Source organism: Vidua macroura, chromosome Z, assembly GCF_024509145.1.
Source record: "Vidua macroura isolate BioBank_ID:100142 chromosome Z, ASM2450914v1, whole genome shotgun sequence".
NCBI lineage: Eukaryota > Metazoa > Chordata > Aves > Passeriformes > Viduidae > Vidua > Vidua macroura.
This window is the reverse complement of record NC_071611.1, coordinates 18,377,174-18,403,255: the sequence shown is the minus strand read 5'-3', so window position 1 is coordinate 18,403,255 and position 26,082 is coordinate 18,377,174. Positions and strand designations below refer to the sequence as shown.

At 37.1% G+C, this 26,082-nt stretch overlaps 1 protein-coding gene across 7 annotated transcripts in view; it reads left to right on the top strand.

The window, feature by feature from the left end:
• The window catches only part of CCDC171 (coiled-coil domain containing 171), a 159,956-nt gene that overhangs the window by 100,678 nt on the left and 33,196 nt on the right, over positions 1-26,082 (top strand). For 6 of the 7 annotated variants that reach the window (XM_054004235.1, XM_054004233.1, XM_054004232.1 and 3 more), the window contains exons 22-23: positions 1,957-2,011; positions 13,677-13,808. In XM_054004235.1, the coding sequence (XP_053860210.1) occupies positions 1,957-2,011; positions 13,677-13,808 (187 nt within the window). Of the gene's footprint in view, positions 1-1,956; positions 2,012-13,676; positions 13,809-18,516; positions 19,179-26,082 lie in introns of those variants that run through there. The other variant, XM_054004236.1, reaches the window with a different exon arrangement.

Here is a 26,082-nt window from a genome sequence, read left to right as displayed (position 1 = left end):
GTATGCACTTTGAATATTATTGGTCCATGGCCAAGATTTTAAAAAAGTTCAATTTAAAATTAAAATTTCTCATTATACCTGGTGTAGATTTGACCTCTGAAGAACAAGAGCTTAGAAGCTTTAAGGGGCCTTTGTACCAGCAAAATAATGTAATTAATATAGTTATCAGTGATATGTTTAACAAGCTAATTAAAATGACAAATATTATTTAGTATAAGTGTATCAAAGCAGATTATGACCCAAAGAAGGATTTGTTTTTAAAAGCCTTCTCCTTTTCACCCTGCCCCAATCTATTTTATGCACTCCAGTAAGGGTCATTCCCTATGGCTATGCTTATATTCAGAAAAGGTTTTTTTAATGTGAAAACTTCCATTCATTGTTCTACCAACTCTTCATAATAAGTGCAAGCGTCTTTTTCTTCCTTTGGAACATGTAAGCAAAGTTGGTAAATATACTTTGGTCTTACCCAGAAACTCTTATTTTAATATCAATTCCATGACCTAAGTGATTGTAGGCAATGCATGGGTGTCTTTCAGTTTCTTTTCTAAATGTTTGCAGTGCTGTGAAAGACAGCAAGATGTCTGGCTTGTTCTGAGAATTTTCCTGATTTTCTTTTAGTGGTGGCAAGCAGTTCTTTCCACTGTCCTCCTGAATAAGAAGCAATATTAATGAAAGTGTCTGAAACAGTGAACCTGACAAAAATACAGTAGTCTTTTGGTAATTTCTCTGTGCTGTGGTTTAACCCCAACCAGCAATCAAGTGCCCTGTCAATCTAGTCCAAAGAAGGTGGGATCCTGAAAATAGAAAAGTCTATGTGGCTTTATTAGGAATGTAAAAGCCAATTCTACTCTTCTGGCCACCTTCCAATAATTTCTGTTAAGATAGTATGAATCAAGAAATGAGAAAGCAGCTATCATTCCATGGGGAAGAATGCCATGATTTTGACTGGAGAAAAAGAGGCTGAGAGAAGACCTTATTGTTCTCCATAGCTACCTGAAAGGAGGTTGTAGTGACATGGGGCTTGGACTGTTCTCCCAAGTGATAGGATAAGAGGAAATGGCCTCAGTTGTGCCAGCAGAGGTTTATATTGGATATTAGGAGAAGATTCTCTCCTGAAAGGGTTGTCAAGCATTGGAACAAGCTGCCCAGGGAAGTTGTAGAGTCTGGAGGTATTTAAAAGATGTGGCCCTTGGAGACCAGTTTAGTGGTGGGCTGGGCAGTGCTGGGATAGTGGTTTGACTCAGTGATCTTAAGGGTCTCTTCCAACCTAAACCATACTGATTCTATGGATTCTGGTATTATAAAAACTCAAACAAAATATACACATAGCTGGCAAAATAAGAAACAGTCATGGAATGCTGAGGTATATTAGCTTTTCTGGCATGGATTCTATATGACTTCCTATGGTCATGCTCTCTTTTCTCCTTAGTCATATGGTATTATGCAACTTCAGTTCTATTTTTGTCAATCATGAGTTGAGGCCAAGGTTTTTCATGACAGCCTAGGTGACAAGAGCTGTCTTTATTACTGAAGTCCTAATCTACAAAAGGGCATTAGAGAATTGTTTCATTCTCCAAACCTCCCTATCGTAAGGATACGATATTTGGCTGGACTTTTGGAAATGTAAGAGAATGTATTCTCTTCCTGCTAGAAGACTCCATTCAACATGCCTTTTACACCAAAAACTCTCCAAGAAGATGATAGTTGTTCATGAATTTGTCCATAATTACAGCTAGGTTAATTGATAGTCCACAACAGAAGCAAATTTCATATGAAGATATTCCAAATAGTATTTTTTAAGGTTTGCATTGGGGATATAAAAAGGAGAGACAAAAACATAATACTTTGAGTTATCAACAATTATTTGAAAATATATAAAAAGTAGCAGAAAATGAATTTCTAAATCAGGTGAGTTTCAGTTCTATGACCTACCTCTTTTTTTTTGTCTTGTAATAGAGACAGAGAATTGATCATTAGTCATATGAAAGCTGTGGAAGACACTCTTCATAAGGTAAGAATTTAAAATTATTCCTCTGATTTGTATTTCTAAGCATACCAAAGTTTTACCACTGCTTTTGTTCAGGGAAGGAGAGGAGTAGAAGTTGTAAGGTGGCTTCCTTTTCTTAGAGTTTATTTCCACCCTCAACTTCTTTCATCCTAAAAAACGGTTCATTTTTAGTGAAATAAAATCCAATTTTGTAGTACATGAACTTCTTATTTCTTATTACAAAACTTTCTACAAAATCCACTTTTCTTCCCTAATCACTGAGACCGCTATTTCTAGTTACCAAGTGAAGACAATTGAACATCCAAACAGCTGACAATTTCTATGGCGTAAGTCAGAGGTCATTTGGTGATGTCACATGTGTGGTGGCCATAAAACATATGGCTTTGTGCATGCTACTTTAGTCTTTGATACATGATAAAACATAAGGAAAAGACAGTAAGATGTAACCTGTAGTCAGAAACTTTCATGATATTTTAAAGACATTTTTTAAATTGAGAAATAATCTTAAGTATTCTCTTTGACTTGTACAGTTTTGCCCTGGTATAGCACTATTTGAAAGTCCAACAAAGCTTGTATATTAATTATTTAGGCAAAAGGACTGGTTTTAACTGTCGCTCTAGTTGTTGATTGTTTTATAACTGTTTTTAGTCTAGAGCAACACAAAGCAAAATAAGTGTTTTTATTACCTTGGAGTGTTAATTTCCCTTATCACATCTTGAATTCACAGCAACATGGGAATCTATTCTTCATTTTAGTTTCTGTGTTCACCAAAACTAATTTAATTTTCAGATATTTTTTTCAAGTCTTTATTTCCTTTAATGTTCAAGAAAGTGACAGAACCTAAAACTGTGTTTCAGCTGCAGCAAATTCTGCTGGTAGAGACTGTCTTGCTTTTTTGCCCCCACCTTTTTCATACTGCCTTGTTTTAAGCTTAAAAACTCATGTCATGAAGAAAGTGTTGTGTTTTGCAGTAAGAGATAAATGTCTGTGGTGTTCAGAATTTATTGTCCTAGATTGCAAGGTTACATTTTGGTTTTGAAAGCAATGCCATTATGTGCACAAGGATTGAAGTGTTTGGGGAAAGGCTATAGAGAAGGCCACGTGTTTAGTACTGATTAACCTGATGCAGTGAATTGATTGAGAAACAGCCATCTTTTTTCTGAACATTTTAGTTACCATATTGCTTCTTAATTCTCGATGTACATAGTTGTTAGGCCCACATAGCACGTTAGTGAGTGGCAGAATAATTTATCCTTTCTAGTTTATCAACCTAAAGAATGAGGAAAACACAAGAATTAGAAATGTCAGGATGCTCCTTTCAGCAGGAACTAAAAAAATTGATTGTAAATCATTCAAAATTTGACATATTGTTTCTCCTAGAAGAACAAGAGAAAATTATTGATTTTGTTTGAGACATATCTGAAATGTAAATGCTACATCATAATGGTAACTAATTACCTAGCATTAGTGAACATGGCTTATGTGTAAGCTATACAGTTTACACTGTTGTTCTTAAAGGGTTTCTCACACAGTAAAAAATGAGAACATGAAGAAATGGATTAGGTACTAGTAAAGGAACCATAAGCTTTTCTTTCTCCACTCGCAATTCTGGGATTTACTTTTGTTTTAAGAAAGAAATCAAAAGAAAATGAGTAAAGTTCAGATTCAACTGAAGTTGAACAAGTACTACTATTAATCACAGCTTTACTTACAGGAGTTTGAAATTGAAGGTTTTGGTATTTCTGTGTTGATGTATTCATGAGCAAATAGCCACAAAATTCCACTGTATCACTTCAGGATCTGTATTATTAATTCATAATGCTAAATTTTTACCTACAGATCTCAGAGGGATTTTACAGACATCCTTAGTAATCTTAGTTAGACTCAGGATAAGACAGTATACTCTGATCCATTAAAGTAGCCTCATTCCTCTCCATATTCTATCCCTACAAGAATTCCAGAGGTTAGCAGTGTAGGTACTAGATCATCTGCCTTTGGATATACTGGGGTGTAACATTCAGCAAACAAAAGTAAGAGAAATCAGAGCTGAGGGAAATGAAACGATCTCTGAGCATGCTTCTAATATACCACTAGACCAGGTAGTATATTTACATTTACATATTTATGTTTACATTTACCATTTACACTACTATCTGCTCTGCACTTTGACTGGATGGATGGAAAATCTAGTATCAAACATTTGACTTTGCCAGAAAGTGCTTGGGCATGCTTGTGCCCAGAATGATTCTTTCAAGAATCTGGATATGCACTGGATATGCTAAGAGAGAAAATATTTTTATCAACTAGTTTCATGTCCTTCATAAATTACAAGATGTTCTTTAGAAGGTTATTTTTTGTCTTACCCTGGGTCTTGTCACATTAGCTATCTTTATCCTACTCCTAGAGCTGAATTATTTCCACAAAAGTTCCTGATAAAATAAGGAAATTTTAAAAATAAGAGATAAAATAAGAGATCTTTCTTCATCTTATACCATCTAAATATTATGGAGAAATACCTAAATGTGAAGTGAATGTTTTAACAAATTTTAAAAAATCAACACAGAATATCACCAAGGACAAACATAGACTTCAAAAGGATTATGGTTCGGTTCAGTTTTATTCACAAAATGATGAAGATAACCAAAAGGTAATAGCAAAATAAAAACAGAAATTAATAAAATTTTACTGCAAGAGTGATGACATCTACTTGAAGTTCAAACATAAAGGGTTTTCTTAACATGTCTTCTAATAAAAAGAAAAATAATTTAAGAATATGTCTTACTTTAAAACCCATGGGCAGTCCTTTTTTTATGTATGAAAAATAAGTTATTTCTTGAAACACTTTCCCCTCAAAAAGTTGAAGTTATTTTTGTTATAAAATAAACCCTTGTTACGCTTGCTGGTAAACTGTATTACATTATTAATTTCTTCTTTATTTCTTAATATTCTGGTTAAATAAACAGTGTAAGAGACATTAAATCTATTGATTTCTATTACAAGATTCTTTAACATGTTAAAGATTAATTCAAGCTTAATCATCTATTAATTATGATAATCACCTATTAGTTAATCATCTATTAGTTATGGTAATAATGCCAAGGTTGTGGGTTCAATTCCTGTATGGGCCAGTCATTTAAGAGTGGACTTCATGATCTTTGTGGGTCCTTTCCAGCTCAGAATATTCTGTGATTCTGTGATCCTTTAATCCCATCAGAGGAAGAAATAATTTTACACTCTCTGCTAAAGTCTTTGGCCTTCCTCTTGTATTGCTTCTCAGTTTGAGTGCTTTTTTTGGGTTAGCCTTGGCCAGCAGCCAGATGCCCACCCAGATGCTCTCTCAGTCCTCCTCAAGAGGACAGGGGAACAAAACACATGAGAAAGCTTATGTGTTGAGATCTAGATAGAGACATTGCATAGTATTTATCATCACAGGTAAAACAGCTTACTTTGGGAAACTATTTTAATTTCTTTTTTGAAGTAGATTTGGAGAGGTAGAAACAATTTAAAAATTAGCATTACCCTGCCTTTTAATCTCAGCTTCACTTGTGACTGCTCTGATCACGCTGTGAGGCACAGCAGTTTGCAGTCAGTCCGCACCAACTCCTCTCTGCTGCTCCTACATCCTCATACTGTTTCCCCGCATCACTGTGGGCTCTCCATATGGGCTGCCATCTTTCAACAATATCTGCTTCAGCATGGACTCTCTATGGACTTTAATTCCTTCCGGAACTATCCTGAAGGATTTTCTGGACCTGCTCTGAAATGGGATCTTCATGGAATATGATGTGGATATGCCGCAGCATAGTCCTCTCTCTGTGCTATGAGGAAATACCTAATCCAGTGCCTTAAACATTTCTGCCTCATTTCTTCTCTGACTTAGATGTTCAGTATTTTTGTTCCCTCCTTCTCTCCCTGTGTGATGGGTTTTTCTCATTCTTACATTCATTTTCACAGAGGGGCTGCCAGCAGGGCTCTGGGGTTTAGCTGTGACCTGTGGTGGGTCTGGCAACAGAAGTGTCTGCAACCAACTTTGTCCTAGCCTCATCTGTCCTCACTGAGGCTGTATCTGGTGCACTGCTATAGCTGCCTCCTTTTCAGCCTGCCTAAATCCTTGTTCTCTACATTTAGCCTGTGTTATACACCACCATGAGAAGTCATTCTAGTGAGCCAGCCTCCAAAGTGACAGAAGATTGTTTGTTTCTCCTTGTACTCTTAACTACCAAAATCATGACAAGCTTAGTCTATTATAGTTTCCAGCCTGTCCTGGCTGCTTAGGATTTGGCTGTTTTAGCAGGTTAATAAAATACAACGTGCTCACTGTTTTTCCCAATACCAGTTAGCAACCTTCTTATTCTGACACTTTGGGACACACCAGGGATCAAAGCAGCTATCCAGTGTGCTCCTTTCCTTCTGGCACTTAGTCAAAAGAATTATTCTTCGTCCACTTCTGTAGTGCATTTCATTTCTGCTGATTGAAAGGTTCATACACTAGCTAGCAGAACAACTTCCATGTAGACCTGTCAGCACTCATGCCTTGAAATCCATCCACTGTTGTGTCTCATTGTCTCACTGCCACCCCTATTGTCTCCTCTGAAATGCCCCTAATCTGTTTATGAGATATGGGTCCCATGACTCTATCAGTTGAAAAAAAATATGAACACTGTATCATCCATCCCATATTTTTAAAAAAATACAAAGTCAGGACTATCTTTCTTTATCTAATTTAATGGTTTGGGTTTTTATAATGCAGCACATATAATAGAGTTTTATAATACAGTTGGAGATGAGTGGGGCCATTGAATACTTGAGAATTAGTAAGATTGTAGCAGTAGATTGTTATTTCTGATGTGACCCATAGCAATCAAATGCATTTCCTAATGATGACAGTTTTATGGCCTGCAACGAATTAATTTACAATAGGTCTAAGTCCATATACAAGTGACTACATCGGAAAAAACACTCAGTATAAGTGGCATTAATTATTAGTTGCAGCAATGAGACCACAAATTGATCAGGTCCTGGAAGAAGAGTACAGTTATGAGACTTAAGTTAGCTATCTCAGTCAGACTCCAGTAGATATGACGTGACACATTCAGGTATACTGATCAGCCACATTTCTGCCAGTTAACTGGGATCTATAGTCCATCATATTATTTAGTTATCTCAATAATGATTTAAAAGCCTTCATTTTAGAGATCCTAACTGATTTTTTTTTTTTTTGCCTAACCTAATGAAATTCCCAAGGTGGTTTTGCTGTGTGTTAGACACATTAAGTGTGAAGCCTGCTTGTGTGTGTGTGCTCAAAGTCTGTCCATCACTGTGGTCCTGGATTGTTCTCAATTGGCCCTATCACAGCCTATTGAAACAGTGAGTATGTGTACATGCAAAAAAAAATCACAAAGAAAACCCAGTTAGATTGTTAAAATTCTAAATAACTTCTATAAGAAGTTTACAGTAGGAAACCAACTATTATTTCTCTGTGGTAAGGAAAAAATGCAGTAAAAATATTACTTCTTCTTCTCCTCCATCTCAGATGACTGCTTCTTAATTTCAGTGTTTAATGAATGACTTTTGTTTCCCCTCCTAGCAAGCTGACTTTCTTGATCTGTGTTCCTAAAGATCAGTTGTGCAGGACATACAGGTGTTAGCACAGCTGGCTTGCTGATGACAACTCTGTCCATATAGCTGTCTAGTGTGTCATCACTCATATTGTTCAGTGTCATTCTGACCTAGCCAGGCTAAAAATGGTACTCCAGCTCAAGAGGGATTTAAAAACCTTCACAAAGTAAAGATAAGACATTGCAGAATGTCATATCCATGTACTCTAACTGTTTTCAGTTTGGACACATCTAAGTAACTAATTTCAGGACACATTTATCTTTACCTTTTGGTTTTCTTTGTTGGTTTTAGGGTGGGTTTTTGTTTTTATTTTAGGGGGATTGTTTGCTTGTTTGTTTTGGTTGGTTGAGGTGGGGTTTTTGTTTTTTTGGGTTTTTTTTAAAGACTGAATACTGTATATAGTTTACCTTCAGTGAGGAGAAATTGTTGTTTGGAGAATTGTGGAATTATTGAATACATTAACTGTTATTTTCCCCAGATATAGGTTCATTTTCAGCCCAAGGTCACTGAAATCTTTTCGTAGGGGATGTATTATAGTGCACATGTTGCAGCTATAGAGAAGCTTAGGTGCTGTGGTCAACATTTGCAAAAAAACAACTCTGGATCAAATTCTTATTCAACAGACCATGTAGTGTGTGTATGTAGTAATATGAGAAAGCTTGAATTAATCTTACAGGTAAGTCTGGGATGGTAGTTAATTTCCATAATCTTGACTAGTCTTGAAGGGAAAAAAAGAAAAAAAGAAAAAAGGAAAAAAAAAAAAAAAAAAAAACAAGCCCAACACACCCAAAACATCAGTTTTAAGAGATATATCTCTTTTACACAAACACTGTTATTCAGTAATTAATGCTCTCTTGGAAACCACCTGTGAAATGGCTTGTTTTGTAATTAAATACAAATTTGTATGCCAGTAATCAGAAAGGATGGTCACTGAATCACTATGCTAATACAGAAATTTTCAGTAGTTATTCTGTTGAGGTAAATATTTGGTATAACTAATTGCGATAATGTATGGCTACCTACACTAAGGTATATCAAAATGCTATTTAAACCTCCACTATCAACAGAAGTCGGACCCTTGATTTTGAGGATGTATTTCTTCTTTTGATGAATGAATGTGCAATGATCTGATGGCTTTTAATGATGACTCAAACCTAACTGTAATGGCCATGTAACAAGTATCCATTCAACTGTTTCCCTTTCTGCCCTATAAGAAACTTTTGTCTAAGCAAAATAGGTTGTGATTTGGTGTAGTTTGGTTTTTATCCCTCTTGGGGGGAAAAAAAGAAAGGTTTGATGGATGTTTTTGCAGTTCAATTGACTAATTTGGTTCCAAATACCATTTCCCACCTCATTGTCTCTCTAATTGTGTCTCTAATTTTCCAGTTTTTAGGTGCTTGATTTAAAGTGCCTTCAGTTTAAGATATGCAGTCTTGTCACAGACTTGTCAAAGGTAGTCTCTTGAATTCTGGAGAGATCCTTGGTTGCTGAAACATCCTGATGGAAAATGTTGTATCTGAAATTATATAGGCTCTCATTCAATAAGATGAATATACACTTACTTACTGTAAATATGGCCCCCACTCTGCATGCTGCCCTGGACGTACAGACACTATGCAGCTAAATCAGCCACATACTTGCAAGACTGTGGTTAAGACTAAGATATGCATTCAAACTGCTTTCTTCTTCTTTAAAAAGTTCTAAACTCATTTTTGTCTGTTGTATGTCACATGCAGAACACATAGCAGCGCGGTAGAAACTATTTTGCTTGTACTCTTTTAGAATGATTTCTGTATTTGCAGCTTCTGTTATATCAGCAATATGGTGATCTCAGACAAACAGATTAAATAACTCTTTTCCATTCGCTTATCACCAAATCACTGTTGATTTTGTTCTGCTCTTTAAATTGCATATGATATGCTATTTAAAAAGTACTAGGAAAGTAAAAAATTTAGCCCAAAACCAAGTATTTTTAAATGCAGAGTTGGTGAACTTTGAACTTACAAAATGTTCTCATATATAACTTACATTTTGAAGTTTATATCCATAAATAATTTGATTTTATTTTCACCATAAGAGAGCATTGAATTAGGAACAAAATAAAAACTAAAATCTCAGGTTTGTTGTACCAGTCAGATAGCACCTGGGAAAAAATATTAGGAAGGGCTGAGCACATTCTAATACCATTTACAAATTCCTAGCATTTAGTACCATGTCTCTATTGGCATTACTGGATATACGACATCAAACTGTGCATAAAAAGACCAAAGTAAGCACCAGAGTGGAGTGTAGACAAAACTATCAACTACTTGAGCAGCAGAAAATTTTAAAGTTCATTTTTGGACATGTAGAATTAGTCCATCAAATTCTACACCTTGGTTTGGTCAATAACGTAACTTCAGTTTATTATTCAGTTTCAGCTTTGATCTAAATTAATGAATACTTTATTGATTTTAAATTGAGTGGCTATAGTGTTGTCTTCTTTGTTGCTCTCCTAATTAATTAAAAGTTAAACACTGTCATAAGTCACTCTTCTCCTTTATTTTAAAATGCTATGAGTATTGTAGTAGAGTGTGGATTTGTGATTTTGCTTGTTTTCATATAGTATTAAATATGTCTAAACTGAAAAATGTAATGATCATATTTAGAAGCATGCTGTCACGATACTTAACTATATTCTGTATAAAACCACTCCAGAGCTAAGTTTCTTAACTATACTCTGTATAAAATCACTTGAGTGATTTTATACAGAGTATAGTTAAGAAACTTTTCACAGTTGCAGCTAAAATTGTGTTTACCAAAATCAGAAATGGCCAAAACCTTCACTAACAATGGATAAATAAAAATGTATATAATTTTCCTCCATATTAATTTTAGAATATAGGGAAGTGAAACTGGTTTTAGACATTTTTAATCATTGCAATAAGCCTGATTAGCTGATTAGGTGTTTTAGATTTTAACATAAAGCTCTCTAGCCTCAGGAGACCTTTCAGACAAAATGGTCTTGCTTTAGATTTCATTTGTAAGAAAAAAAATGTCATTAAATACAAAAAAGCTCTGAAAATTGCAATTTAAAGGTTAGCTGCATAGGATGGTTCTTTTGCCTGTTGAGCTTCCAAAATAGCCTCTTGTAAAAAAGAAATGAAATTACCCATTTTATCTTTGCCTCATGGTTCTGTAATGTAAATTTGTGAGTACTGTTTTTACTGCATTAGAGAATGAGGAAATAAATACAGTTTCCCAACCCCTGTTGTTTTGTATCTGGATCTCAAAAAGCCAATAGACAGACGTTATTAAATTAGTTCTTTACTAAGATTTCATACAGATCTGGTCTCTCCTACATGAGTCCATGCAGGCATGGCCATTATAGCTTTCCAGTCCTTCAATAGGTAGGCAGCTTGGAATGTTTTCACTTCTAGTGAAACAATACAGCATACATATTTGTACAGCATACACCCAGTCTTTTGTTCTTACAATTTCCCCTGAACCCTCATGAGTATTTTTCAAAAGAAAAAGTCTGTATTAATTTTCAGTTTCTCAGTATGCATACTGACAATGAGATGTACTCTACAATCTAAGTATTTACAAACGCAAAAAAGTATTTGTTTGGTTTTTTTAATTGTGAATCCTCATATCAAAAATTATACTGTTTAAGAAGCTAATGCATACTTTTCTGATGTAGTGGTATTAATTGCATTTGTGTACCACAATGCAGCCATTTTAAAAATGGGATTTATATTTTATTGTTCAGTGAGTGTCAGACCTCAAGACTGAAATAGAGAGTTTGAAACTAATAGGGTTAAAAGGACTTCTACTGTCTGTATTGTGTATATATTATACCTACATTGCTTATACATTGTTTTTTTCCCCCTAGTATTAGCAATCTGCTTTTGTACTTTGACATAGGGATTTCCCTTGTGAATTTTGTCACAGAAAAAAGAGAATCATCAATATCGCAGTTAAACTTGACTTTCAAAGCTAATAGTATCTCATTTGGGGGCTGAAATTTAATAAATTTTCTTTGATTCTGTTTGAGTTTTTAAACATCAAACAATGAATTGGCCAGGGTGCAGTAAAATATTTAGATCTATTGACTATGGTTCAGAAGGGTAGAAGGCAAAACACTGGTGGTTTGATGTTGATAAATTCTTAGTACCTTAATCCACATTAATGTTTTCTTTTATCTGTGTGTATACTGGCAGCAAAGACACTGAAAAGTTGCTGTGTATATAAGCTATAAAAATGTAAATCAAGTGTGTGCGTGTGTGTGTGCGTGCGTGCATATGTGTGTATTTAAAGCAATGTATTTTGTTATATTCAGCAAGGTTAACATCTGACCAGAATTACACATGCTGACAGAACACTCTAGAGAGTATGTTTGTTCCATAGGACTGTATATCCTGAACCTAGTGCACTATGTGTGCAAAAAATGTGTAGAGGACCTTTCCTGTTATAAAAATTGCATCATAGTGCATATGTTTGGCAGCCACAGGTATTGACAGGAATTCTTTAGGTCAACTTGGGAAATGTAGGGCTCCCTATTCCCAAAGAACAGAGAAACGAATAAAATAAAATCGCTTCTTCTCTGTATCAGTAGATTTGCACATGCTTCTTTCAATCAGAGCATATTTCAAAGGCTCTGCTATTATTTGAAATCTGTTCACTCATCAACATTTTACAAGAATCTAATTTTGTAAGTACAGAAAAGTAATCTGGGATTTAAAATTAATAGATTTATGTTTTAATTCATGTTCAGTGCATTTTTGCTGGCAAGGCAGCCTCTAAAAAACTCTGAAATTTATTAAATAGCAAATGTTTATCTATTGATTTATATATATTTAGAATATACCCAGTATGTTTTAGTATATGCAGTACATGTTTTAGTAAATTATTTTTGCAGTAGGTACTATTGCTACTCATGCAGTGTATGCCAAATGAATGGATTTAATCTATTTGTTTGTACTAACATATATTTATATTATGTGTGTCTATCTATCTATATTTAGAGTATTATCTGACGACTGGGTTCTCCTGGAGGTGGACATTGTAAATTTTGTATTAAATAGAATGAAAAGCGTGTGTGTGGCATCATATGGCGTGAGAGAATAAGTGGTGTGCCTGTGGAAGGTGCGTGTTAAATCCGTACGACGGCCTGTCCGCGCTGTCAGACGGACGCACGACATGTTGCGATAGGCAGGGCAGCGCCGCGCTTCCAGGAGCGCTCCGGCCTTCCCGCTGTGCCGCGCCGTGCCCGAAGACAAAAGCGCGGGCGACGCTGCCGCGCGCGGCCGGCAGGTGGCACTGCGACACCAACGGCGGGCGGGTCACCGGGCGGCTCGGGCTGAGCGCGTCCGGCTGCCCGACACCGCCCGGACATCGGCTGTCTGCGCTTTGTGCAAATCCGGGCCTGCCCGCTCCTCAGAAACTGCGCCAAAGTCCAGTAATACCACTTAGTGCCTTGTGTCCTGCACCGAGTCCGCAAAAAAGCAAGCATTTCTTTCTTCCTCCTATTCTTCTCCCCCTTATTAATTGGAAAGCTACAGGTTAGTTCGTTTTGCTTTATTTGTGGATTATTCATTTTATTCCTCCTTTTGACTGAGTTGTTTCTTAATGAGCCTTATTCTGGAGGACTGGTACCAGAGTAGACAAATCTCACATGCCAGCTTCTCTTAAATGTGATCAAATGAACTTTTTAATTTCACAGCTCCTGTTTGTTTCAGTTAGAAGTAAAATTACTGTTTCTTTTCCTATGAGGTTTTTACAGGCGACAGACCTGTGAAATGTATACACCAGCTGGGCTACAGAGCCCTTAGTGTCTTTTCTTCTCATTTCAGACCAGGGGAAGATGCTTTTTCTTCTTAACATTCTCTCCCAGCACTCTGAATTAGAGATTTATTTGCAACAAAAAATCAATTAGTCCTAAATTTATTCATGGATTTCAGGTCCAGCGATCAATGCAAGTCCACTCAGTGGGCTCAAGGGGACCCAGTTCATCCCAGTTAATGTGTCTGAAGGGGAATTACCATTGATGCTGTTTTTTTCCCTTTAGGTCAGAGATCAGGCCTTGCTGCTGTGTACTGCAGCAGCCACGAATGACTTCACCCTGGAGCTACCCAAACTGCACCTGGAGACCTTTTCAGAGGAAGGGCTGAAGGGCAGGCCAGAGGCTGCAGCATTTCAGGTTAGAGTCTAAAATAATCCTGTTTCTTGTTTTCATTTTTTGCAACTGAGAACAAGAAGCTAGACTGCTCTGAATGTGTGAAGAAGAAAATGCGTCAAAATGAATGAAGTCAACAGCTGAAAGAGAAATAATTTTCATATATACTGTTGGAGGTGGTATTTCAGAGATGATGTGAACTTTTAATTTTGCAGGTAGAATATTAAATAACTGACAGGGATATGACCATGGAAAGCCACAAATTCTATATTTGAAAATTAATATCACTCTATCCCACTCCCCTTTTCTCTGCTTAATTTAAGCAAGACAAGTAGAAATCAAAAATGGGGGGAAAAAGACAAGATTTTTATGCTGCTACTTGGTCAGTATCAGATTTTTTTCATATTTCAGTTTTAGAATTAACAGTGATCTTTAGCACTTATAATTTAGAAGAAACTGCTATTTGGAATACTTTAGTATAGGAGCTGTTTTGTTTATGTAGGCTTAAATATTTATGTGTTTCAAAATACTAATTTTATTAGGAGGAAACTGGGGAAGATAAATTAACTGACAATGTACATATCTTCAGGTGTGAAAATGGATTCTGTGCAATGTCTCCTTATTGTTTCTAAGTTTGTTATGTCTTCTATACAAACTGTGCCTTAGTCTTTATAGCTGCGCAGATTACATTATCGTTAAAAGCAGAATATTTTGTTTTCCCAGTGTGAGAACAAAAGGCAGAGTGAATACATATTTCTTTCATTGTGCTCCTCTATCTGAATCAGAGAGAGTAAAGGCAGTCAAGTAAAGTGCAAGGATATTAGGAAATGCAAATATTGCACAATGTGTATACTTCTCTGTAGTAACCTTTTAAAATTTATTGTAGATTTTCAGTTCTAGATGCAGTATATAATTGCAGGAACAGCATCACAAAACCAAACATTCAAGAAAGGCAGATGCTAAACTGGAAATTTCTCACTGTTGCCCTTTTGCATGCATGTTTTTTGATATGAAAAATATTTAAATTATGTGTGTATTATCATCTTTCCATAATAAAGTAGTAATACGTAATGCCGTGAGATTTCTGTGCACCTTAGAAAGCACAGCTGTACATCTCTGGCAGACAGTAGGTTGCAAATGCTTCCCCATACAGTGATGATCACTTGTAAAGCTGCACAAAAAGCTCCACAGGTGCATCTTTATTCTAAGAAGCTGTCATAGAAATCACCAGCTTTTAAATACCACTCTTCCAATTCAGAAGCCTGTCTGGTGATACCTGCTTCTGTTTTTTTATCTCATCACGACTTCCATACTTTTCTGACCTTCCAATGATTGCAGAAGCATTTCCAAGATAGTCTGTTCTGTCATTATTTCTAAAAACAGAAATAGAAGTATAAAAAGTTGCATTTCATATTTGAACAGAGTACTTACTTGTGCTATAGCTAATCCATAGTAATGCATGTGCTGCACTGGTAGTGCAGTGATGTAAACCTACTTTTAGTTTACCTGACAGCTTCAGTTACACTTGGTTACTCTGCATACACAAACAGCTCCAATTGTTCAGTTTGTATCACTGTGAGGTTCTTTTCCACCTTTCCTTTCTCCTTTTCCCTTTCACTTTTCTTTCTTCCTCTTCTCTCCCTATCTCTAGTTACATAGTGCTTCTTTGATAACTTTCTAAGGACATTGTCGATGTTTCCTTACGAAATTTTCCTTTTTATAGCTGGGAGTCAGCTAATTGATGTTAATTCCATGCAAAACTACATTAAGAGCAATCCTGTAATTTTGAATGAGGTAAACTGTGAGTAATCAGTTTATGGACACTTCTCTTTAAAACCAGTGGAATGATTTGCCTGCATGTTCTCTAGAACTGCTATAGTTAGTCTGTGTTAAGTACAACTTAGTTAAAGGCCTTGTTATCTACGAGTGTTAGACATCAGGAGTTTTTTCCCAAGTTTATATTTATTGGTATTTGATGGTATATTTTAAAAAATTGCATGAAAAATTAAGATACTAAATTAGACAGTGTGATAGGGATGAAGCACTGGCTATCAGAACTGTTGAGTACTAAGAGAAGATGACATTGCCCTATTTTTATTATTCATGTATCCAGTTTGTAGTAGGTAGCTGAGATTAGTAATTAATTATATATCCATTGGTCTGAGTGTATCACTTCTTCATCATATGGAAGTGGCATGAATGTTTTAAAGAATTGTACCCTCTAGTTTCGACCTCAATGAAATGAAATATTTGGAGATACCATTCTGTATATCTGTAGGCATTTGTTAAATTCTTGAGGACTGCAGGAGAATTACTATAGTAGTTTGAAAATCTCACTTCAGTTGGATAAAAAATGAAAAAGGTATAATATGTCTAAGATTAAAACATGATTGCTATAGCTTTGAAAAAGTCTCACCTGATATTTAATTGCTGTGAAGAATGTTATGTCACAAAATTGTGCTATTTGTTATTTAAGTTTGAAAGTGGAAAATTATAGTATTGTTTTCAAGCACCTGGAACACAGCAAACACAGCATTTATTAAGGTGTGCTGTTCTGGCCATTCTGTAATGTTCCTACTGGAGACAAAAAGTGGAACCATATGTGAAGCCTCCTGTGAATATAGGGTATAGGGTTCAACAGGCAACTAAAATGACATGGTATTGCCAATTCTAGTAGTCTTGTTTGGCAGATGACTATTTAAATTAACCAGTAAAGGTTATCAGCTCTTTATAAATTACAAAGTTCAATTGTGTTACATCTTTAGAACACTGATAAAGTTACTTAATAATCTTATCACTCTCTTCTTTTTTCACTCACAGAAAAAGTGGGCATTCAGAAAACTAATTCTGAATTGTCTCAAGTATTTTTACATCAAATATGTAATTGATACTAATGCGAAACATTTTTACCTAAAGAAAATTAATAAAAGCCCCAAATAAATACAGTGAGATTTAAATGTTTATGTATAAATAATTAAGTACTGGTACATAATCAGTTTAGGTTTCTTCTGTTTGGAGAGATAGACACAGAAGGCTAGAAACTGGTATGAAAGAAACTTCTTGAAGCAAATTTAGGTACTTCAGACACATATGTTAATGCTATGTTTTAAAGGAATTATAGTTGATTTGTGCTAAAATGACTTCTAAATATTTATCAGTATGATCCAAACTATCTGAAGACTTGACTCCAGATACTAGTTGAACACAGAAAAGAAAATGGAAAAGGATCTGGGAGTGCTGGTTGACAGCGGCTTCACACAAGCCAGCAGTGCCCAGCTGGCCGTGAAGCCATTGGCATCTTGGCCTGGATCAGCAGTACTGTGGCCAGCAGGACCAGGTCAGGGATTGTCCCCCTGTATTCAGCACTGGTGGAGGCCACACCTCAAGTGCTGTGTCCAGTTCTGGGCCCCTCCCTCACTCACTATAGGCCAGGCATTGAGGGGCTGGAGAAAGGCAACAGAACTGGGGAAGGGTCTGGAGCATAAGTCCTGTGAGGAGTGGCTGAAGAAGCTGGTGTTGTTTAGCTTGGGGAAAAGGAGGCTCAGGGGACACCTGTCCTGGTAAAGGACAGGTGTCTGCCAAGGAAGGCAGGAACCTCCCATGGAATGGAAAATGTAGCCCTCTTCCCTCCAAATTATTACAACTTTGAAATTATGGGGCTTTCAGGCAGTGATATAAGAAAAGGAATAACAGTTCTTTATTACTATATATGTATTGTATAACAAGACAAACAAACAACAACAGCTGCGGCACTGACACCAAACACAGCACAAACCCGGTCCCAGCCTCCCGCGGCCGCAGGCACCTTCCCCGTTGGTGCCGTTCCGGTCGCAGCCAGCAGGGGCGCTGCTGGCTCCCAGCGGGCAGGGCAGGTGCGGTGATTCCCTGCGGCTGCAGGGGGCGCTGTGGCGCGAGTCTGGCCTCCTCCCTCAGTGGGTAATGGCGGGCAGGCTGGCGGAAAGGGGCTTTCTTTACAAACCCCCAGTGGCAGCTGAGCGCAGTGCCCCTCTGCATGGCAAAACGGACTGCAGCAGGACCCTCGGAGCAGCCGGCTGGAACAGCGGAGTCAGTCGGTGGCACACCCAGGGTGGCCACCAAAGACTCCAAAGTAAAGACTCCAGAGCCGTGCAGGAGCTGTGGGACTCCCGGCAAACATGGGGTGTCAGGTTAAAGTGTAGCAAAAAACCCAAAGCAGCAGCAGAAAACAGCACAGTGGTGCTGGGCAGCAGCAGGCAGGTTGCTGCAGGCAGCTGCCACAAGCCACCAGGAGAGTCTCTCTCCAGGAAAGGATCGGGTGTCGGGGCCCCCTTCCCAGTGAGGCCACATGTTGGAGACATCCCAGTTCAACAGCTGCTCTTGCGAGCAGATGCTGTCCCATGATAAGGAGATGTAGTGAAAGATAAAAGATCTGCAGCGGCAGTGAATCCTCTGGCCTCAACAGTCTGACACCAAAACCACACTGCTCAGATTCCAGGAGGGAGAGAGCTGGAGCAAGGCATGGGTCCAGCCCCTCAACCCCAGCCAAAATCTCGTGGTATCTCTGCACTTCACAAGAGAAAGCCCCTCAGCCAAGAGACAGCAGCAAAACCTTCCCTCTTCTCCTCCTCCCAGCCACATCCTTTGTCTCTTAACTATTGTCATTACCATCTCTTAGGCAACATTTGGGAAAAAAAATTGTGAAATAAAAAACTTCAAAAAACCCTAACCTCCAACACCTCATTGCTCTCCACAGCTACCTGAAAGGAGGTTGTAGTCAGGTTGTAGGCAGCCTCTTCTCCCAGGCAACTAGCAACAGGACAAGAGGACATAGGCTCCAACTGTACCTATGGAGTTTCATGTTGGACATCAGAAAGGTGGTAAGGCATTAGAATGGACTTACTCCTGGACTTACTGGAATATGATGGAGTCACCATCCTTGGAGGTTTTCAAGGAACAGCTGGATGTGGCACTTGGTGCTATGATTTGTTGGTGTGGTGATGTGGTCAAGGGTTGATGATCTTGGAGGTCTTTTCCAGCAATAACAATTCTGTGATTCTTTCCTCCAAGTGGGTTTGACATGGTTAAGTTTTCACTTTGTCTTGCCTGTCTCTGCCTGCCTCTGTCTTTGTCTGTGACACACGCTCTCGTGCTCTGCTGCTTGTCCACGTGTCCTCTCTGCACACTGCCCACTGCATGCATGCCCTCCTGGCTGTGCACTTGCTGCTATGTGCACACTGACCATGTGCACCCATTCTCTGGTGCTCTTGCTTTCCCTCTCCCTGCATGCCTGCTCTCTCTGCGCTATGGATTCTTGAGCTTTCCTTCAGTCAGTCTCTGTATGCTTCTCTGCCTGGGTCTCGCTCTCTCTTCTGCTTCCTGTGCCTCTTTCCCACTCTATCTTGCTTGCTCTGAATCAGTCTGTCCCTCCTGTCCCTTTGCCTGTCTCGTCTTGCTTCCTCTATCGTCAGCATGTATCCATCTGTTCATGCAGGTTTAGGAAGTCCACATGGGATTTATATGTACTTCTTTGCCATTCTTAGGTGTTTTAAGTAATTTAAAATTAAAAATGCATTAATAAAATGAAGGCTTATAGTTTTAGTAGTAATATAGTCGAGTACTGGCATATCTTCAGTGTTAGCATATAATCATTATAAATTTACAAAGAAGTAGGTTCTTACCATTTATGCATTCATACATGATTTAGTCATGCGTTATCTAATTGTGCTGTAGGTCCACTTTTTCTAATTAATTGGTCAAACATAAATGTAGTTTTAGGAGCTTCCTAATTTGTATGTATTTTCACATGTTTATTAATTTTAGATTTATGCTTGATAAGTTAGATGGTGAAAGATATGCATAATTCTGCTGATAATTTTCCTCAAAATAATAAACACTTTCTCATTTCTGTGTTCACTTGTCAATAAAAAAGTTCTTACCAAATTGAGGAAGCAAGTGATTTCAAAGGTAACAATATGATTCTGTCATCAGATCTTATCCTGTTTGTAGGGCTTGTCTTTCAGACATAAACCAGTTCTGGTAAGAGGACATAATGAGACAAATTAATCATAGAGCGGCTGCTTAAGAACAGTATTACTAGTATTTTAAATCTTGTACTTCTATTAACTTGGCTGTTAAAAAAAAAAAAATTCTCTTAATACTTCAGAAAGAAGAAATGGTATTTAGAGTCTTAAAGATGCATCCTGCTCACTCTTGCAGTGTTTTATTTTTATTTACATCTATTACTATTATTTTTACACTATGTCACCAGAGAAGGAACTATCAATTGAATTATAAAGGGCAGATTGCTGCCTCCTTTGGTATCAGATTGTTTCTTGTCAGGTAAAACTGGGTCTTCATTGTCTGGAAGTTAAGCAGCTGCTATCAACAGCAGCTGGGCTGCTCTCCCACCTCCAAAAGGACTAATTTCTTCTTCTGCTCTCCAAAAGGACTACTTTCATACCTAGTGTCAAAGTGTGGTGCTTCTGGACTGACCACAAGCCTGTCTAAAATATACCAGTTAAAGAGAAAAGTGATTCTTTATTACTCTACTGCTACTTTACACTTGCGTTTTGAGTTGAAATACTCATAAATAAGTAAATGTTTCAAAAGCATTAGAGTGAGGCAACACCTCTTGCAAACCTGACCTTCTGGAAACTTCAGTCTATCAAATATAAAGGGTGTATAAAGTTAAGCAGTGATTGACAGCTAAATAAAGTCTGAATAACCAGATTGAAGAGATGTATAGTGGAGAACTCTAATCTTCTTGAAAGAGCTCAGCTGCTATCTGGAGTCATGTCTCCAGATATGCTGTGTCATGCTGCTAAATATTGAGGAGCCATTATTCTGCAATATGGCTATAATAATTACTTTAAAGTGTAAGATTAATGTTTTATATTTAATTTTATATTAAGAAAATAATGTTTAAAATGTTAATAAATGAGACATCTTCTAAATACCAGTGATGTTGGAAATGTTGGAAATTTGCTTTCTATAATTTGAATTTCACACTGTTTCTCCTTTCTGCCACTCAACTGCTCAACTTCCTTTCCTCTTCACAGCATTTCTGTTAGCAGTCTTTTTTTTTCCCTCTCCCATACAGGCCCTCTCTCTTTCCCTTATTTCCCTGCTCCTTGTGATTAGCCTCTTTCCCTCACTTTTTATGCCACCCTTGCAATTCTTTATTTCTTCAGTTGCCTTTCTTCATCCTACGAAATTAGGACAGATTATATGAAGAACCTTCTCAGAGGGTGTTGTAGTTAACTGGAACACTCTTGCACTCCCAGCCATGCTAAGTCTTGGCCTTATGGACCATAAATATCAAAGTGTCTGTAATTACCAATTAATCAAATTAATCAATTAATTACTGAAAACTCTCTTTGTGCCTGTGACACGACTAATTCCTGTCCAGCCTCTTTCATAAGCACTATCAATTTTGTAAAAGCTTTGCAGCTAAGATGATTATCTTGATTATCTTGAATGCCAAAGTTAGTATATAAGCATTTAACCTTTCAGTAACCTTTCTCAATGGAAAGTTTTCTTTTTTGGCCTTATCATGCAATCATGTAACTATCTCTCTTTGTCCACTTAGACTTTTTCATTTATTTATATCTGTTGCATGTGGGTGATGTCTTAGGAATTATCTGTGCTAATATGCAAGAAAACTCTTTAAGAATTATGTAAAATGTGATCTTAATTAACTAAGTTTATTTATTTAGTTTTGCTTCTGCTTGTAATCCTGGGATTTTTTTTTTCATCTGGTTACTAGGTTGCTGCATGTTGTAGCAGGGAGCATCTTTCCTGTTTGCTACTCACTGTCCTTTCCTGAGAAAAATTACTCTAGAGTCATGGTGATCTCAATATGCCTCAGTCCATAAGAGCAGACTCCTAATAGCTGTAATTGAAAAATAAAACATAATTTAATCCCAGATTATATCAAATATAGTTCTCACAACACCTTGCTAGGCAGCTATTTTTACTTCAGAAATATTCTTTCAGAACTGTATGGATTTATCTGTGCACAGCATCTTCAGAAAAGGAATAGTTTTCACAGATAGCAACAGTGTAAATTTGTGACTATTTTTTAGAGAGTGTGTACTGTGTACCATTGCAGACAAGTCCATTAAGAAGCTTAGATGTTCAATTGTTGGTAATCATGTGGGTTACAAATTAAATTCATGAAGTGAAAATCATGAATGATTGGAATTGTCTGGAGTCTTACATTTTTTGTACTGGGTCTTTTAATTTCAAAAATTAAAAAAATGCTGAGTAAGTGAGCCTAAGCAAAAGAACTTAATAAGACAATAGACTATATTACACAAATGTTTAAGTAGCAGAAACAGAATCAGACTATTTTCTATTCTTATATTTTTAAGAAAACCTTCTTGCTGAAATGCTGAGACTTTTGTTTAGTCTTTTATTTTTGCTTAACTGCTTAGTAGTCCATTGTTATAAAACATATGTCTCCTTGTTATTCTTATAAATTGCTTACAGAGTAAGAAAAAAATTATTAAATACTACACTATATTAGTACAAGAATTTTGTAATGGAATCATGGGAGACATTTCTGCCCAGATACTGCATTTTGGTGGACCTTGTAGTTAAAGACTTGGAAGAGTAAGGGTTATCTACAACTTGTGTGAGTTTATTATGGCTTAGTGATTTGCTGATTGATTTCATTTGCTGTCAGTTAAGGCTCTCTTAATGTCAAGCTTTCTTTGCATAATGCCTTGAAATATAGACTGATGAAGATTTTTCAGATTGATGCTGCTAATATAAACTGACCCTGATTTGCCCTTCTGCATGACAATATAAGTGCCAGTAGTTAGACAAAAATATAACAATGAATATGCAACTTAAGGATTAAGAAAAATACAGTAAGCCTTTCAGAATATAAAAGTAGGCATAAAAAACAGGCTGTTCTCTTATTTCTACACTTATCATGTATTGAAGAAATAGACTGGGGTAGCATCCCATATGCTATACAACTGAGGTAAAATTTGAAGAGGATAATTTTGAAAGGATTAAAAGTTAAACTGTTGTGTTTTACCAGATTCTAACAATTGGTCAACAATTAATTTTGGTGAGTTGTTTTGTTGAGAATTTTGGTGGTGTTTTGTTGTTAGTGGTGGTTTTTTTTTGGTTTTTTTTTTTTGTTTGTTTGTTTTTTTGTTTTTTTTTTTTTTGTTTTTTTTTTTTTTTTTTTGTTTTTTGTTTTTTGTTTTTTTTTTTTTTTTTTTTTTTTTGGGGAGGAAGGGTTGTATACATTTTGGCTTATAAATCCACATATGTTATTACCTGTAAATTTTATTTTTTTATATTTTTATTTTTCAGGAATCATAGCAAGCTATTTTGAATCTGTTGTCTTGATTTTTCATTTACTGAATTGATTGCTTGTCTAGTGACATGTGTTGGTAGTATTCTAGGATCACAGATTCCAACATTATATTTGACTGTGAAAAGCACAGATTCTTGGGATTCATAATACCTTTGCTATAGGTGTTCCAGGACTAATATGCTTTAAGTAGGGCACTCAATACTTGTCCATTGCAGTCCCCAATTTCATTATATGATTTTAGAACTCTCCCTTCATTATGGTCTCTTCTCTCATTTTTGATCTCTCCCTTTTAAATGCAAAAAGTTGTTAAGAAATTAGGGGGTGAGGAGAGAATGAAGACAGCTGGAGAGTGCTCTAATTAATGGAAATAAGATTAATGTGGAACCGTTGTTTAAACCTGAATAATAAGGATACACAGACTGCATGTTGGCAAGTTTACATGCAAATGATTGGATTTTCTATGGCTTTTAAGAAGATAATATCCGTGGAATTACAAAAATTTGTTTATCCTCTTGGAACTTTGATAGAACTTGAGATTCCTCTGGATTGCTTCAATATCAGAATCTTTTTTGGTAAAAGAGCAGCTCTAAACTAAAGATCAGAAGGGAAGAGTAATCCCTTCCACTTCTGTGGGCAAACTTATGATGTACATTTAGTGCTTGAAGACTGTATTTTAGTTCTGATATCTCTCTGTTAAGTGGCAGATTGTTCTTTTCCACTACCAGTACCCATTGGTGGATTCCCCTCTTTCTCTTCATCTTAATTGATAAATTCTAAAGGGAGAGACCAGAGAGCAAAGCCTCCTGCCATTGCCACAGTGTATAGTACCAGACTTTCCCTGCATCCAGTTTTCCAGTCTCAGATACTTCTGGGTTTTGGTTAATATTGTGCAAGCAAAAAATTACAAGTTGAAGTTTACATTCTCAAGTTTTTACACATGCTTGTAAAGACCACAGGACTGAGTTTTGAACAGAGATTCCCCTACATGTCAAAAAGTGATGTTTGTCTGGACCTTGGAAAAGGTTACTGACCTAGATGCTCATTTTTTTCTGTCTTATTCCTCATGAGAATTGCTGCAAATTTTACTCTTTTGGGAAATAGACTGTGGGATTGAATAAACATTTTATGCCTAGAGAGCACATAGAATAGCAGTAAACTGGTTGTTCCTGCTTAAAAACTGGGCAGGGAAAAGGACAAAAAAAAAAAAAAAAAAAAAAAAAAAAAAAAAAAAAAAAAAAAGTATAAGAAACAGTGCTAAAATGTCTACAGAAGTGTTCCCAGCCTTCACCATTTTAATTGACAGTTCTTCTGAAACTTGTAAGTTACAGAAGTGATTTCTCTGTTACCAACATTCATAGGCCCAATTACTCATAAATTACCTAACTGCAAGTAATGGTCCAACTCTGAAAAATGGATAAAGGAAATAGTAATGAATTAACATCAGAACCAGTTTGAAAATTGCCACACTCTTGGGTCTTTTGAAGTTAGGATGGCCTAAGTTATTTAGGTCTTTCAGTTAGGATTCTCAGATAAGAACCAGCTGCTTTTGATGATCTACCATTAAGGTCACCACCCAAGTACATGATACTGTGATGCCTGCAGTCATTACCAAATTGAACAGAAAGATTAGAAAGGGCTTTCTCAATCTCATTACAACACCCCACGATATGGGATGTTTTACTTCTGATTCTATTAGTGAAGAATACTTTATGCTTTCTAGGCAAACTTATCTCAACAGTGCCTATCCTCCTTAGTTTTCTCCTTTCATGATTGCTATAAGCATCCAGTTTTATAAACATAATTCAGAAAGTCACTTTATCTCTTATGCTTCTAAGGAATTGGTTCTAGTTGTTGACAAGACCAGGGAAAAGGCCTTCCTTGCCAGGCTCCCAGCCTAATAATCCAAATCACATTCTGCAATCTTATCATAACTTCCCACTTACTGAAAAGGCACTTGGTGCATTTGCTGAAGACAAAGCAGAAAGTCATGTCTTCCAAAATATTATCTAGAAGGCTCATATGGTAGCAACATATTGTTGGTATGAGTGAGGACAAAAAGAGCTCTGCCATCAGAAAAGTTAGTGTCTTCTTCTCTTCTGTTAAGGAAACTTCCCAGTCTGGCCATTCATGAGACTCTCTGGCAGTGGCATTCCCAACGTCAGAGACTTTCATTGTTGGGAGTGAAGCCCAATGGAGTGGGTGACAGTGGGTGACTCCAGTGAGCTGATGGGTGCCCTGCTTGACTTCACACGGCCCACCCTCACATGCAGTCAGATCAGTTTCCTTACTTTTCCCAGGTTTCCCATGGCAGATGTCTCAGTCGATAAAGCCATTTATTCACAGTGCAGTAACACAGAAACAGCTCAAGCTGGTGCCTCTGAGCAGGACCCCCAGCAAAGGAACCCCAGATCTTCTACATCCTCAGTCTCCCCGCATGCAAGTCTTGCTATTCCTCCCGAGTCTTCAGCTTCTGTCCCCACTCTCTGTGTCCATCCACCTAGATGGTGTCATCAGTCTTCATCTCGTTTGTTATCCAAGAGGTAGGCAATTCCCAGCTCCTGATGTGTCGGTCAGTGTCCATTCACCTGGCTGCTGTCATCCATATTCATACTCCTTGTTATCCTACAGTTTGGCAGTTCTCAGGTTCCCACCCAGAGCACAGATTACATCTCAATCAGTAGCTTGCCTGTCCAGCTACCTGGACCAGATATATCACCCAGCTCTTTCAACCTGTTGTTCCAAGTGACAAGCATTCTCACTTAGCTTCTTGACCTCTTGCACAGAAGAGGCCAGAATTCAGTATCGTGGAGTCTCATTCATCCACCAGCTTGTGGATGGTGGATCCATTCATCCACCATTAGCTTGTGTTGGTTGGGATTTATGCCTTTCTGAGCTGAGCTAATCTCTCATATGACAAATGCCAAAAAGATAGACAAACACAATCACTTTTTCCCTACAAGAGTTTTCTTCAGCTGTAAATCCATT